At 39.7% G+C, this 17,364-nt stretch overlaps 1 protein-coding gene across 4 annotated transcripts in view; it reads right to left on the bottom strand.

Annotated features, from left to right (window-relative positions):
• Vwa3b (von Willebrand factor A domain containing 3B) overlaps nt 1–17,364 on the bottom strand; it is a 176,867-nt gene that overhangs the window by 87,001 nt on the left and 72,502 nt on the right. For all 4 annotated transcript variants that reach the window (XM_078028505.1, XM_040270772.2, XM_078028506.1 and 1 more), the window contains exons 11-12: nt 5,579–5,717; nt 4,282–4,413 (exon numbers count right to left, since the gene is read on the bottom strand). In XM_078028505.1, coding sequence (XP_077884631.1) covers nt 4,282–4,413; nt 5,579–5,717 — 271 coding nt within the window. The remainder of the gene's footprint in view (nt 1–4,281; nt 4,414–5,578; nt 5,718–17,364) is intronic.

Genomic DNA, 17,364 nt, shown 5'->3' with positions numbered 1-17,364 from the left:
ATATATATATATATATATATATATATATATATATATATATATATGTAGTTGTTGATTTTAAGGGCATGAAATTATTTATAATATTTCCTATCCTTCCTCTCATATATAAAACCAGGATCTATAAACATCTGGATTTCTGTATCTATTTATCTGTATCTACATTAAATACACTGTGAGTTCACATTGATAACCTCTGGCTCCAATTTGGAGCCACAGGTTAATTGGTAATGGACCTACTTGCCTAATTGTAACTTCTATGGACCAATCTCCAGTGAGGCAAGGGACAGATCTACCTGGGGGAGTCTTTTCTATTTCATCCAATGAGGTGTTTCTTCTTTTGCCAACATCACACTGTCTTTATTACTTTAACTTTATACTAAGTCTTAAAATCACCTGTCACAAATCCTCTTTCTTCTCTTCAAAAATTTTTAGCTATTCTAGTTCCTTGGACCTGCCTTATAAATTTTGGAATCAATTGTCGGAATCTACAAAAAACAAATGTGCTAGAATTTTGATTGGGATAGCATTAAGCCCATAGGCCAAATTCAGGAGAGCTGACATTTTAACCCTGTCTCTCCCTCTTCACTTATTTAGGTCTTTTTGTTACTATCGTAAATGGTACTTTTAATTTTTAAATTTTGTTTTATTACAATTGATATTTGTATGATGACATTGCATCTTTCGGCCTTACTAAACTCACTTGTTCTAAGAGATTTGTGATAGATTACTTAGGATTTTCAATCATATTATCTATGCTTAGAAATGATTTTCTGTATAGCTTTTATCTCTTTTTCTTGCATCAATACAATGGCTAGGACTTTCATATTGAATAAGAGTGATCCAAGAGGGCATCCTAATCTTACAGGGGAGAAACCTGGCTGATACCACCTTAGTGAAATGGTCAATGTCAACATTTTGACATCCCGTGTGCCTGGGTACCGTGCTGGGAAAGGCAGATGGCTTGGTGAGATTCTTCTTCAAAATCCATAACCCTAATCTCACTGTGAGAAAGCATCAGACCAACCAAACTGCAGGACATTCTACAAAATATCTCACGAGAATTCTTCAAAAGTGTCAAGATTATGGAAGTCAAGGAAAGACAGAAGAACTGTCACCAACTGAAGAAGACAGGAGACATGGCAACTGAATGTAATGTGAGATTCTGACACACAGAAGGGACATTCACAGGACTCTGAAGCCTGTGTTTTCCTTAATAGTGTCGATGTGAGTTTCTTAGGTTTGGTAAATAACCACGGCCACGTCAGGTGTTCATGTTAGGGAAAGTTAGGAGAAAGGCTCTGGAATACTGTACTGTTTTTTGGCAAATATTGTAAAAATCATTTCAAATTTCAAATTTAAAACAAAACTAAACCTTTGTGCAGGATTTGGGCTGCAGAGATAGAGCTCAGAGGGTCATTAGAACAACTTCTCCTTTCGAGTCCAGTTTCATTAGTCCTTGGTTGACCAGCCATTGGTGGGCCATGTTGAAAAGATGGTGGAGAGCTGGGAGCAAGCCAGATGGACAGGACCTAGGGAGATGGTCAAGGTGCCTGTTTCGTACCTGCTATTCCAATCCCTCTCACCACGCCTCACCCTCAGCTACCCAGCGGGTGCTGACCCAGGCTTCCCCTCTGTGGACTTCAGAATGGCTGTGTCCACTGTTCCACAAGACCAGCCCAGAGCAGGTACAGGACACAAGGAGTGGTGTACTGGGTGTACATAATCGATTACTAGACAAACTAGCCAAAGAATAACGGGAGAATTTGGTCATCTCTATTACTGTTGTTTTCATTTATTTTTATTGGTAATAATTAAACATACTAATGGTCTGTGACATGATGCTTTGATATGTGTATACACTGAGAAATGATTAGATCAAACTGATTGACATATCCATTAACTTGTTTTTCCTAATCATGAGAACATTCAAAGTCTACTCCCTAAGCTGTTTTCAAGTCCATGTTCTTATTAACTATAGTTACCACGCTGTGGAATAGATCTCTAGGTCTTATTCTTCCTGTCTAACTGAAACTTTACTCACCACCTTACTAACCTTTCCCTCTTTCTTGTCCCCCACATCCAGGCCCTGATAACCACCTATTGTGTCTATGAGTTCAACAATTTTCAATGTCATCTATGCATGCGATCATGCAGAATTTGTGTTCCTGTACTAGATTTTTTCTCTTCATGTAATGTTTTCTTTGCATAATGTTGTTGCAAATAATATTTTTAGGGCCATGTCATATTTTATTAAGTATATATACCACATTTTCTTTTGCATTGGACACTCATTTTTGCATTCAGACACTCAGTAACCAGGCAAGGAGCAGCAATGCAGATTTTTAAAGATAGCAGAACTATGCTCTCCCAAAACAATTATAATTATGGTTTTGGCCCAAGGACTAAAATCTAAATAGATGATTGAGTTTGTTCATTATTTATCCTCTGAGATTACATACATAATATTTTGTTATCATAACCCTAAAAAATAATGGGTTCTGAATGAACAAGATATTTTCTATAGTTTGTAAGAGAGAACATGTGTCATCATAAGTAGCTTCCTTGATTCTTTCTGGAAATTAAACAAGTTGGGCATGAACCTCAGACTCTTTCCCAGGATAAGGTGGCCAGTCAGGTCAAAATCTTACAGGTTCGGGAGGCTGAGGCAGGAGGACTGCAAGTTCAAAGCCAGCCTCAGCAACTTAGTTAGGCCTGAAGCAACTCAGTGAGATTCTGTCTCTAAATAATACAAAATTTAAAAGGACTTGGGATGTGGCTCAGTGGCTAAGTGCCCCTGGGTTCAATCCCTGGTACAAAAAAAAAAAACCCCAAACTTATCAGTATTATCATTTCTTTTAGAACACACCAGAACATATTTTCCCCTCCTCCTCTTCCTCCTCCCTTTCTCATTTAAAAAATTCAAATCCCAAGGGAACCCTGATGCATCCTGGCATCAGATTTAGGGAAATTTAGGGAGATTTAGGGAGGTCTGCTGCTGTCCATTTGTGGCCCTCCTGTCAAAGCTGGGACTCTGGCCAACTCTAAAGATGTTTGTGATATCGAACTTTTTAACAACTCGGTTTCGATTTTAGTGTCTTTCAAGTATCTGGCATGCCACGTGGTTCTGTAGAACTTTTAAAATCAAAACAAGTTCTAGTTGAGGGATGCAGGGAAAGGAAACTCCTCCTGAATGGGAAACACCAAGACGGGCAGCTCTCAAGGTCTGCAAAGGAAACGCGGGTCCGCAGGGATGCCGTTGTCGCCCTCTCCCTGTGTCCTGCTGGCCTCCTCCTCCTCTAGCTCTCAGCCCTGCACACCCAGACTGTACTGCCCATCTCCACAAGTTCATTTCTCCTGAACAAAGTTCACGGTGAAGATCTGCCACAGATCCTTCGAAATGATAATGAAGTGTCCCATGAGACAGAAATGAACAACGGAGAACAAAAAAAATGTTATTTTTTGACAGTTGTTTTCATTAAGTGTCTGAGAGCTGAGCCAAGGACCCATCAGGAAACAGCTCGGCCAGCCCTTGGTATCTACGAGTCTCCAAGGATTCAACCAACCACAGATGGAAAATGGGGGGGGGGGCGGGAACTGAGTCCGTACTGTACATAGAAGACTACTTTCTCGCTGCTATTCCCTAATATAATAACTATGTAATAGCATTTGCAGTGGATTAGGCATCATCATCCAGAGGTGATTTAAAGTAGGCTGGTGGCTATGTACAGATCCTATGCAAATACGATGCCATTTTTTGTAAGGACTTGAGCATCCATGGAATTTTGATATCCTTGTGTGTGTGTGTGGTGGGTGGGGTCCTGGAACCAATCCCCGGTGGATACTGAGGGATGGCTGTTCTGTGAATAGAGACTTCTCTAAACCTTAAGATATTAGCTGTTGAGATGAAATTAATGTGACCTTTACAAACAAAATGAATGTCTATGTGAAAGTACTGCCATCCTCTAGCTCAAAATGTTTCTCAAGAATTTTTATCCAGCCAGGCAGGGGGCAACACGCTGTAATCCCCACAGCTCAGGAAGCTGAGGCAGGAGGATTACAAGTTTGAGGCCAGCCTCAGCAATTTAGGCCCTAAGCAATTGTCTCAAAATAAAATATAAAAAGGAGTGAGGATGTGACTCAGTGGTTAAGTGCCCCTGGGTTCAATCTCCAGTACCAAGAAAAAAAAAAAGAAGAAGAAGAAGAATTCCTATCCTGTGAATAAATTCAGTACACATTTGAAAAAACTCAGGTTTGTTCACCAAGATCTCATCTCTATTTTACCTGAATGTCTCTAATCCAGGACTGAGCTGCTTTCAAATTATCTTCATTGATTTCAGCAAGTTTTTCCCGCCAAGCAACTGCCTGACCATCAAAAGTCACAAAATTGAATTTACTTTTGTATTTCAGCTGTTCCTGTAAGAGACAATTATTACTTAACCATAAAACCACTCAAATGTAAGAAAAGCTCAGGGCAGCTCTTAGCCTAATATATTTAATCACTAGAATATCTATTTTCAGTTCTAGAAGCTTAAAAATTATGTTCAACAGAAAAAAATCTTTTCTGGTACAAAAGGCATTTAAATAAAATCTATACATAGTTTGAATGCCAAGACCCTTCCAAATGTATATAAGAAGGTATGAATGTTTATTATAGATGTCACAAATATGTATACGTTTATACATATAATGTGGCATTAAATATTGACTTTAATACTGATATTAATGGTATGCTAAATGTGCACACTGAATATAATGTTCTTTAAAAAAAAAAAAAAAGAAACCTGAAATGATTTCATCATTTTGATCACCATCTTTTGGGAAAAACCATTTTTCAGTTACAGATTATTGACTTGCCTTTTCTCTGTCCATCATTCTCCCCCGCAGCTTGGTCAGATCAAAAGCTGAATTTATTTATTATTATTATTATAATAAATACGAATAATAAATATAATAATTATAATAATATTAATATGGTAATTATTATATTTATTAATTATCTATTTATTTATTTTCAAACACTCCCCACGATTATTTCTGTAGCTGATACAACAGACCCTGGGAGCATGATCATGCACACTCATGGACATGGAAATTGAGGTCAGGACCTGCTTCAGGTCAGACAACCTGCGGCCAGCGCAGGCAGAGTCAGAAGTGGGAGCGAGCTCCTATTCATCAGCCTCATGTATCCTCCCATGAATCTACCCTGGGACACACTCATTCATAATAAATGCTGGAAATTAAAATAAAAGGGCTAATATAATAAATATCTGGGAAACAACAGGGCTTTCTAGAGCTTTCGCTGTATCACAGATGCAGGAGAGAGAAAGCCTAAAGCAGTGGCTATAGGATCTCCCTTCAGTGACCCACAGGAGGCTGAAAGGACCCAATAGAGGACAGGTCTGCTTCAAAGGGGAACTGAGGATTCTCTAATGGGCAGAGGGAATCCTTTTTTGAACTGGCATCCTCATGGGGTGTAAAACCTCCCTGTCCTCTGCTGGTGGCCACTGGACGGTGGTTGGTGCCAATGCATTTGCAACACACAGGCCCTGAAGGCACAGACCTGACCACGCCCTCTGACCTGTATAAGCTGAATGATCTTGTCCTTCACCAAGTCCAGTTTGCTCTTCATGGAGTGAGACGTATCGATGAGGACGTAGACGCAATCCTCACGCACCTTTCCAAAGAGGATCTGGCTCCCGTCCTCTAGCCATTTAATCCTAGGCGGGAAAAAGTTTCAAAAAGAATGGTCAGAGCCGGCAGGCCATGAGATCATCTTCCTTACAATGGAATGATGCTCTTCCGTGGCCAGAGCTGTGGGATACATTGCCTACTCCTAATCTTCAGTGAATGGATACTTTAAAGTTTTTCTGTAGAAAATCCTCCATTTGGGCCAGCTTCCTTTCCAACCCCCTCCACGGACCCTCATCCATCCAAGTAAAACAGAACTAAGAAATCAGTAGGAAGAAAACGAAACCCAACGTGGGAGCTAAAGCCAAGAGGAAATTACTACTAGTCACCTCAGCTGGGAACCTCAGCTATGAATTCAGAACATTTGTTCTTCTAATCCTGCAAACTACCATCAAGATGGTAGAGCAGAACATGCCTGATGTTTCTAAGGAGCTTATGGACAGTATCAGGCAGCTCAGGGCCCCGTAACAACCGAGCCCCAGGTGGCTGTGTGAGTGGGACTGCTATTGTGGCCCCTCATGGGATGTTACTGAAGTTCAAGGCTGCCAGGAAAACCTGAAGGGTTAGGATTAGGGAAGGAAGGGAGAGAAAAGACCTGAAGCAGTTCGGAGTTCAGTAAGACCTAAGCAACCAGAATCTGTAGGGAGAAATATTGAAGAGGCCGTCACTGCACAGAAGCTTAGAAAGAGGGAGAGCGTTGAGGTCATGGGGAGAGACAGAGAGAAACATGCTCCAGAGATCTGCAGAAAAGAGCCCTCCAGATTTTGACTAAGAGCTGGGGAAGGAATTACTGAAGCCAGGGAACCAATCACTGGGAAGGAGGACGTGGCCCAACTCCTCAGAGCTCACACAAGTTAGGAAGAAAGCGCCTTTCAACCAGCAGAGGGGCCGTTTATACCTCCTTAATGCAGGGAGAATCCAGGGGAGCTCTCAAAGGGCATTAGCTTGTCACAGGACTAAATGAGCCCTGGAATAAACTGTGGACCTGTGCTAACAAGACTCGGGGTCTTGCTGATTCCAGGTAACTGAACCACATCACAGAACAGACATAAAAAGACAGTGGCCAGGCACTGTGGCACTTGCCTGTAATCTCTGACTCGGGAGGTTGAGGCAGGAGGATCAAAACCAGCCTCAGCAAACTAGCAAGGCCCTAAGCAATTGAGGGAGACTGTCTCAAGATAAAAAATAAAAAAGGGCTGGGGATGTGGCTCAGTGGTTAAGCATCCCTGGGCTCAATCCCTGGTACCAAGAAACAAAACAAAACAAACAAACAATAGCAAACTCATGAAATCCAGCTCCCAACAAGGTATAATTCAAAATTTCTGGTATCCAATAAAAAATTAACAAAGAAACAGGAATATATGATTCATGATAGAAGACAAAGTGATCAATAGAAACGGACCCCAAAAGAACATACCCAATGGAATTGGCTACACACCATTAGAGATGTAATTCATGTGTTCAAGAAGGAGAAGTAGGAACAGAAATAGAGAAATGGAAGACGTAAAAAAGATCCAAGTGGAATTTACAGAGGGACACAATATCTGAAATGAAAAATATGCAGCAAAATATTAACAATACATTAAAAGTTGGAGAAGAAAGATCAGGGAAAGATTTTTTCAAAGAAATAGCCACAGATATCACCAGTTCTGTGACCCCACGCAAGGCTCAGGGCCTCAGCATTGGAGCAGGACCCAAAGCCTGAGGTTCCGGCCCACACAAGGCTCCGCAAGCACCTTAGCAGAATCACCCATGAACACATCTTTAGGTCGCCAAGACTCCGCTCCACTCCCACGCAAGTCACTCAGCTGCTACCTACCCACAGCACAATGCCATCGCCCTGCTCCTCCCACCTCACCAGGCTCCTCCCACCTCACCAGGCTCCCCCCACCTCACCAGGCTCCCCCCACCTCACCAGGCTCCCCCCACCTCACCAGGCTCCTCCCACCTCACCAGGCTCCTCCCACCTCACCAGACACCCGGGTGCTGATAGCAGACTGCTGCCATCTTGATTCAACATTCTAGCATATTAGGTGCGGGCAGCTCCCAAATCGGATCTCCAGCGGCCAGGTACCAGGTTTGCAACCTTACCCCCTCCCCAGCAGCGGAAAATCAACATAGTAGGTGCCCAACACAGGTGTGCAGTGCGACCAGGGAGCCTCCCACGAGAGCCCCGGGGTGAGAGTGTCCTCAATTGGGAACTGATTGCTAGGGGAGAGGAGAGACCAGGAACTGGGAAATCTCCAGACAAGAGAGGGAGATAGTCCAGGGCGCTCATATCATAGGAGCGATCGGTCCCAAAAAGAGACCTGTGAGGTGCAGACTTTCTGCAGGGACTGGTGGGTACCACTCCCGGCATCCAGAGGGCAGAGACACCAGCTTACAACAGAGGACCCCACCTACTGGATGAGAAGAGAAGCAGAAAAGTTACGGATTTCTAAAGCTAGCTACAATCCTGGCGTCTCCCTTCAAGGTTTTGTTTGTTTGTTCTCTTCTACCCCTCTATCCTTCGGCCTTCATATCCCCAACATATGTGAAACCAAGAACTTTGCATGAAATAGGACTTTGAGGACTGAGTCATCTGAATAATATATTATAGAAGTGTTGTATATGCCCTTTTTTTCTTTTCCTTTTTATTCTTTCATTTTTCTTTCCCCCTCCAAATTTTACTGTTTTAACATCTGTATTTTTCTAAATACATATGTGTATTTGTTTTGTATACTCTACTGTCTTCCCATGTACTTGTCTACCCTAAATTACTTCCGGTCAATTCTCTTGCTACGAACCCTCTTCATTAGATGTCTCCTTCACACTTCCTAAGATATATTAATTCTATATCCTCACATCCTACCTCCTCAGCATATCGTCCTATGTTTATTGTCCACCATCACATTATTGTTTACCCCTAGTTTATTATCCACCATCACAACTATAAACCTTTTTACAAAACTACTGATTATATTTTAGATAATAATTGAATCCATCATTTCTGTACATTGAGACTAAACTGTAAATGTCTTAATAACAACAAATTGTTCATAGGTGATATATTGTTGATATTGAGATCTGTTAACACTGTCCTTCCCCACAAAGGAGAGGTCTTAGAACCCTACAAGAGCACCACAAACCTATAGGGTAAAAAACAATAACAACCCAGACCCAAGAGCTGGAAAGGGAGACACACGAGCAACATGAAAAGACAAGGGAAGAAAGTGCCCCAAACAAATCAAGACACCACATCATTAGAATTATTGGCAGTCACAGAAGAAAAAATGACAGAGAAAGACTTCAGGATGTACATGGTTAAAATGTTCTGTGAACTCAAGGAAGATATAAGAGAGCAAATGCAGATAGTAAAAGATCACTTCGACAAGGAGCTACGTAGACAAATCCAGGAAGCAAAAGATCACCTAAACAGGGAGATAGAGGTTCTTAAAAAAAAAAAACAACCAAATAGAAATCCTTGAAATGAAAGAAACAATAAACCAAATTAAAAGCTCAAATGAAAGCATCACCAACAGAGTAGACTACATGGAAGATAGGACATCAGACAATGAAGACTAAATATATAATCTTGAAAAGAACATAGACCACACAATGATAATGGTAAGAAACCATGAGCAGAACATTCAAGAAATATAGATAGCATAAAAAGACCAAATTAAGAGTTATTGAGATAGAGGAAGGCATAGAGATCCAAACCAAAGGAATGAACATTCTATTCAATGAAATAATATAAGAAAACTTTCCAAACATGAAGAATGAATTAGAAATCCAAATTCAAGAAGCCTACAGGATGCCAAATGTTCAAAATCACAAGACCCACACTAAGGCACACAATGAAAATGCCCAACATACAGAATAAGGAGAGAATTTTAAAAGCCACAAGAGAAAGGAATCAGATTACATATAGGAGAAAACCAATTAGGATAACAGCAGATTTTTCAACACAGACCCTAAAAGATAGAAGATCCTGGAAAAAACATATATCAAACTCTGAAAGATAACGGGTACCAACCAAGAATCTTGTATCCAGAAAAATTAAGCTTTAGGCTTGAGGATGAAATAAAAACCTTCCATGATAAACAACAGTTAAAAAAAAAACTTATAGAAAACCAACACTACAAAACATCTTTGGAAAAATATTCCATGAAGAGGAAACAAAAAACAACAGAGGGAGGTATTACACTAAAGGAAAAACTAATCAAAGGAGAAAATACACCAAGTCAAGTTAAATAACACAAATAAACAAATATGGCTGAGAATACAAACCATGTCTCAATAGTAACCCTAAATGTTAATGGCTTAAACTCACCAATCAAAAGGCATAGGCTAGCAGATTGGATTAAAAAAGATCCAACAATATGCTGCCTCCAGGAGACTCATCTGATAGGAAAAGACATACACAGACTGAAGATGAAAGGTTGGGACAAATCATACCACTCACATGGACTGTGGAAGCAAGCAGGGGTTTCCATTCTCATATGAAATAAAGTAGACTTCAAGCAAAGTCAATCAAAAGGGATAAATACAGACATTACATACTGCTCAAAGGACCCATACACCAACAAGACATGACAATCATAAGTATATATGCCCCAAACAATGGTGCAGCTATGTTCATCAAACAAACTCTTCTCAAGTTCAAGAGTCAAATTGATCACAACATAATAATCATGGGTTACTTTAACACAACTCTCTCACCACTGGATAGATCTTTGAAACAAAAGTTGAATAAAGAAACTACAGAACTCAATAATAAGACCAAAAACTTAGACTTAACTGACATATATAGAATATTTCCACCTGTATCAAGCAAATACACTTTCTTCTCAGCAGCTCATGGATCCTTCTCTAAAATAGACCATATACTATGCCACAAAGCAACTCTTAGCAAATACAAAAAAGTAGAGATACTACCATGTATTTTATCAGAGCATAATGGAATGAAATTGGAAATCAATGACAAAACAAAAAATAAAAATTACTCCAGCACCTGGTGACTAAAAAAATATGCTACTGAATGAACAATAGGTTGCAGAAGACATCAAAGAGGAGATTAAAAAATTTTTAGAAGTAAATAAGAACATAAACACAACATATGGAAATCTCTGGGACACTATGAAAGCAGTTCTAAGAGGAAAGTTCATTGCATGGAGTTCATTCCTTAAAAGAAGAAAAAGTCAACAAATAAATGACCTTACTTTACATCTCAAAGCCCTAGAAAAAGAAAAACAAATCAACAGCAAAGTCAGTATAAAGCAAGAAATAATTAAAATTAGAGCTGAAATCAATGAAATCAAAACAAAACAACAATTGAAAAAATTGGCAAAAAAGTTGGTTCTTTGAAAAAATAAATGAAACTGACAGGCTCTTAGCTATGCTATGAAGAGAGGGAGAGAGAGAGAACTCAGATTACCAGCATACATGATGAAAAAGGTAATATCACAATAGACACTACAGAAATGCAGAGGATAATTAGAAATTGTTTTGAAAACTTATATTCCAATAAAATAGAAGGTATTGAAGGCATTGACAAAGTTCTTAAGTCATACGACTTGGCCAGATTGAATCAGGAAGATCTACACAATTTAAGCAGACCAATATCAAGTGATGAAATAGAAGACGCCATCAGAAGCCTACCCACCAAGAAAAGCCCAGGAACAGACGAGTTCTACAGGACCTTTAAAGAAGAACTAATGTCAATACTCTTTTATTTCAGGAGATAAAAAAAGAAGCAGCACTTCCAAACTCATTCTATGAGGCCAATATCACCCTGATTCCAAAACCAGGCAAAGACACATCAAAGAAAGAAAGCTTTAGACCAATATCTCTAATGAACATAGATGCAAAAATTATAAAATTCTGGCAAATTGAATACAAAAACATAACAAAAAGATTGTGCACCATGATCAAGTGGTATTCATCCCAGGTATGCAGGGTTGGTTCAACATAAGGAAATCAATAAATGTAATTCATCACATCAATAGACTCAAAGATGAGAATCATACAATCATCTCAATAGATGCAGAAAAAGCATTTGATAAAATACAGCACTCCTTCATGTTCAAAATACTAGGAAAACTAGGGATAACAGGAACATATCTCAACATCATAAAGGCTATCTACGTTAAGCCCCAGGCCAACATCATTCTAAATGAGAAAAATTGAAGGCATTCCCTCTAAAAACTGGAAGAAGACAGGGATGCCCTCTTTCATCACTTCTATTTAATATAGTCCTTGAAACACTAGCCAGAGCAATTAGACGAAAGAAATTAAAGGGATACGTATAGGAAAAGAAGAACTTAAATTAGCACTATTTGCTGACAATATGATTTTATACCTAGAAGACCCAAAAAGCTCCACCAGAAAACTTCTAGAACTAGTAAATTAATTCAGCAAAGTAGCAGGTTATAAAATCAATACCATAAATCAAAGGCATTTCTGTATATCAGTGACAAATCCTCTGAGAGGTAAATGAGGAAAACTACCCCATTTTAGAATCAAAAAATAAAATAATATACTTGGGAATCAACTTGATGAAAGAGGTAAAAGTTCTATACAATGAAAACTACAGAATCCTAAAGAAAGAAATCAAAGAAGACCTTAGAAGATGAAAAGATCTACCTTGCTCTTGGATAGGCAGAATTAATATTATTAAAATGACCACATTACCAAAAGCACTATACAGATTTAATGCAATTCCGATCAAAATCCTAATGGCATTCCTCATAGAAATAAAAAAAAAAAAGCAATCATGAAATTCATCTGGAAAAATCAGAGACCCAGAATAGCTAAAGCAATCCATAGCAGGAAGAGTGTAGCAGGTGGGATCACTATACCAGACCTTAAACTATACCACAGAGCAATAGTAACAAAAACATCATGGTACTGGCACCAAAACAGACTGGTAGACCAATGGTAGAGAATAGAGGACACAGAGACTAACCCACAAAATTACAATTATCTTATATTAGTCAAAGGTGCCAAAAACACACATTGGAGAAAAGATAGCCTTTTCAACAAATGGTGCTGGGAAAACTGGAAATCCATATGCAACAAAATGAAATTAAACCCTCTCTCTTACCATGCACAAAACTCAAAGTGGATCAAGGACCTAGGCATTAGACAAGAGATGCTGCGTCTAATAGAAGAAAAAGTAGGCCCTAATCTTCATCATGTGGGATTGGTCCCAACTTCCTTAATAAGACTCCTACAGCTCAAGAATTAAAACCAAGAATCAATAAATGGGATAGACTCAAACTAAAAAGTTTCTTTTCAGCAAAATAAACAATCAGTGAGGTGAACAGAGAGCCTACATCTTGGGACCAATTTTTACCCCTCACACATCAGACAGAGCACTAATCTCTAGGGGATATAAAGAACTCAAAAAGCTAAACACCAAAAATACAAATAATTCAACCAATAAATGGGCCAAGGATATGAACAGACACTTATCAGAAGAGGATATTCAATCAACAAATATATGAAAAAATGTTCATCATCTCTAGCAATTAGAGAAATGCAAGTCAAAACTACTCTAACATACTATCTCACTCCAGTCAGAATGACAAAAATTATGAAGACAAACAACATAAGTGTTGCTGAGGATGTGGGGAAAAGGCACACTCATACATTGCTGGTGGGACTGCAAATTGGTGCAGCCAATATGGAAAGCAGTATGGAGATCCCTTGGAAAACTTGGAATGGAACCACCATTTGACCCAACTATCCCTCTCCTCAGTCTCTACCCAAAGGAGTTAAAAACAGCATACCACTGGGACACAGCCACATCGGGAAGAGACCCTAGAATAGCAAGAGCCTTCTAATCATAAATCATTCGAGCACAACTCACAATAGCTAAACTGTGGAACCAACCTAAAGGCCCTTCAATAGATGAATGGATTAAAAATGTGGCATAGGGGCTAGGGTTGTGGCTCAGCGTTAGAGCGCTTGCCTTGCATGTGCGAGACCCTGGGTTCGATCCTCAGCACCACACACAAAAATAAACAAGTGAAATAAAGGTGTTGTGTCCAACTACAACTGATATAAGGTGACTGACCTATAGTGGGGTAGGGACGGAGAGCATGGGAGGAATAGATGAACTCTAGATAGGGCAGAGGGGTGGGAGGGGAAGGGAGGGGGCAGGGGGTTAGCAATGATGGTGGAATGTGATGGACATCATTATCCAAAGTACAGGTATGAAGACATGAATGGTGTGAATATGCTTTATATACAAATTGTGTTCTATATGTGTAATAAGAATTGTAATGCATTCTGCTGTCATGCATTTAAAAAATAAAAGCAATTAAAAACAAAAGAAATATGGTCAAAATGCTTCTGATTTCGATTGAAACGATATACCTACAGATCCAAGAGGATCAAATAACCCAAAGAGAAGGGACATGAAGACCACGCCAGAGTACATCATAACAAAACTGATGAAATCCAGTGACAAAGAGAAAAATCGCGCAAGCAGCCGGCGACAGAAGAGTACATTTTACATGGAGAGGAAGAGACCCGAGAATAGCAAGAGCCTTCTAATCATAAATCATGCAAGCCAAGCCAGGAGACAAGAGAGGGAGATTTTTAAAGTGACAAAAGATACATTTTAAAGCTAGAAGTCTATATTTAGCAAAATTGTCTTTCAAAATGTAAAGGTAAATCTGAGAGTTTTTCAGACTTAAACAGCTGAGACAACTCACCGCTAGCAGAAGATTCATCACTCACACTCCAGGAAATGTGCTAATGGAATTCCTTCAGGAAGAAATAAAATGACGCCAAGCGGATTCTGGATCCAAAGGAAGGAAAACAGAGCAACAGAAATATCCAAGTATGTGGATAAATGTAAAATATATGTATTTGGATATTTAATCCAGTTAGAAGACAGTGGGCCATTTGTAAAGCATTGTGGGGTTTATAGCCCGTGCAGAAGTAAAGTATAGAAGGGGGTGAGGACGTAGCTCAGGGATAGAGCTCTTGCCTGGCAAGTGTGAGGCCCTGGGTTCAATCCCCAGCACCGGGAAGAAAAAAAGAATCAAAGAAGAGGGAAGTGAAAGTTGCAAGATTCTTATACATGCAGTAGTGTAATGTTATCTGAAGACAGACTGTGATAAATTAAGAATGCATATTGTATTGTAAATGCCAACTATTTATATGTATCAAAACAAAGAGATGGGTTAGTAAGATAATAGTGGAGATAAAAGTGGAACCATAAAAATAAACAAAAGAAAAGAAAAAAAAGAAGAAGAGGAGGAGGAAGAGGAGGAAGAAGAGGAAGAAGAAAAAAAGGGACAAACAGAAAACAAATAGCAAGATGCCTGATTTAAATCCAACCAAATCACTAATCAAATTAAATGTAAATGATCACAACACTCCAGTTCAAAGGCAAAACTTTCCAGACTTATTTAAAAATGATATTCATACATATTCTGTCTATAAGAAACCCAGGTAAACATAACACAGACAGTTAAAGGTAAAGGCATAGGAAAGAAGATAAACTATGTAGACAATAATCAAAAGCAAGCTGAAGTGGGTGAGGTGGCGCATGCCTGTAATCCAGCAGCTCAGGAGGCTGAGGCAGGAGGATCACATGTTCAAAGCCAGCCTCAGCAACTCAGTGAGGCCCTAAGCAGCTCAGCCAGACCCTGTCTCTTCATAAAATATAAGGGCCAGGGATGTGGCTCAGTGGTTAAGGGACTCCGGGTTCAATCCAAAAGAATTTAACAATCCTCAAGATGCTAGGTCCACTAACAGAGCCTCAAGGTAGGAAAAGTATGGACAGAAATGAAAGGAGTGGGCGAATCCAAAATTACAGTTGGAGATTTCAACCCTGTTTTCTCAATAATTTATAGAACAAAGAGAAGATGAGTACAATATGGAAGCCCCTGAACAACGCGGCTGCCCAATTCCAGTTCAGTGATGTTTACAGCACACTCCACCCAACAGAAGCAGAACTTTTTTTTTTTCATATTCCAGCTCACCAAAACAGGTCCCAATAAATGGATAAGAGTCGAAATCATACAGCATTTCTCTGCCTACAGTGAAATTAATATGGAAATCAATAATAAAAAAAAATCATAAGGAAAATCCACAAAGGTTTGGAAAGTAAACAACACATTTATAAATACCCCGTTGGCCAAAGAAGTAATGACAAGAGAAATCAGCAAACATTCTGAAGAGGCTGAAAATGAAGTACAATCCCTGCAGCTCAGGAGGCCGAGGCAGGAGGATCACAAATTCAAAGCCAGTCTCAGCAACATAGCAAGACCCTGTCTCAAAAATATATATATAAAATAAAAATAAAAAGGGCTGGGGATGTGGCTCAGTGGTTAAGAGCCCTGGATTCAATCCTAGTACAAAAAAAAAAAAAAAGAAAGAAAGAAAGAAAAGAAAATGAAATACAGCATATCAAAATCTATGAGCAGCAACTACAGAAGTATCCAGAGGGAGATTTATAAAATCAAAAACTTGTTCTGTAAATAATAAAGAAATAAAGGTCTTAAATCAGGGATCTAAGAATCTATTTTAAGAAACAAACTCAAGGAGAAAAAAGGAAATAATAAAGAGTAGAATTCAATGGAATATTATACACAATTATACATGATACAATACTACATAATATATGTTATCATAATACATGTTATATTTTACATGACATATAATTTTATATATCTTATGTGTATATGTATGTGTGTATAAGTGTGTACATATGTGTGTGTGCGTGTGTGTAGAGATACACATAAAATCAGTGAAAACAAAAAGCTGGTTCTTTGAAAAGATCAACAAAATGGATGACCTTCAGCCGGGCATATTGGAAAATAAAGTGACCCTAGTTGTCAACATCAGGTCCACGTGCATTTAAAGAAATCGAATGCCTCCTTTAAGACCTTCTCACAGAGAAGAAAACTCCCAGCTCAGACGGCGTCAGGAGCAGATTCTTCCAAACATGGACAAGGAAGACGATACCCAGTCTTCACAATATCTTCCAGAAAGTAGAGGAAGAAAGAACTTCCCAACAATCCTTGACATCTGTGGGGAGAAGGACAAAGGGACCCAGAGGCGGCCTGGTGGCATCCCTCCCAGATCTGCAATCCAGGCTACTCCCTGCAGGCAGCCAGCTCCAGACCCTGAGCAGAGGCAGCTGCAGACATGGGGCTGCTGGGTTTTGAAAGGCTGCGCTCTGGGGGTGAAGGCCCGGTAGGTGGGTTCCTGCAGCCTCAGGGTGCCTAACAGAAAGCACAGGAGGAGGGAGGCATCTCGTGCTCAAGTGGCTATTGCAGGCTGGTACTGGTTAAAACTCATTAGACTTAGCATCTAATTTATGAATGGCATTACTGTCCCCACTTGATAAATGAGGAACCCGATACCCGAAGACATGAACTAACTCCTCTAGGGTCACACAGCAAGTGGCAGAGCTGAGATTACAATCCAGCTCCCTCAGATCTCAGACCCCACGCGTCTAAATGCATTTGGTCTTCGGGGTCTCACACTGTCCCCTGTTCCCTGGAAGGCGAAGGCATTCAGGCAGATCATCCTCCGGGGGTGGGGGTGGGGGTGGGGGTGGGGTGGGGCCCTGCAGCATGAACACCATCAGATTTTAAGAACCCACCCACACCGAGAGGGATGGATGACAGCAAGTTCCTTTTTGTTGATTTTTATATACATGTCTCAGCT

Source organism: Ictidomys tridecemlineatus, chromosome 12 (genome assembly GCF_052094955.1).
Source record: "Ictidomys tridecemlineatus isolate mIctTri1 chromosome 12, mIctTri1.hap1, whole genome shotgun sequence".
Lineage (NCBI taxonomy): Eukaryota > Metazoa > Chordata > Mammalia > Rodentia > Sciuridae > Ictidomys > Ictidomys tridecemlineatus.
Note: the sequence above shows the minus strand (reverse complement) of the source record. Positions and strands in the feature narration are given on the sequence as shown.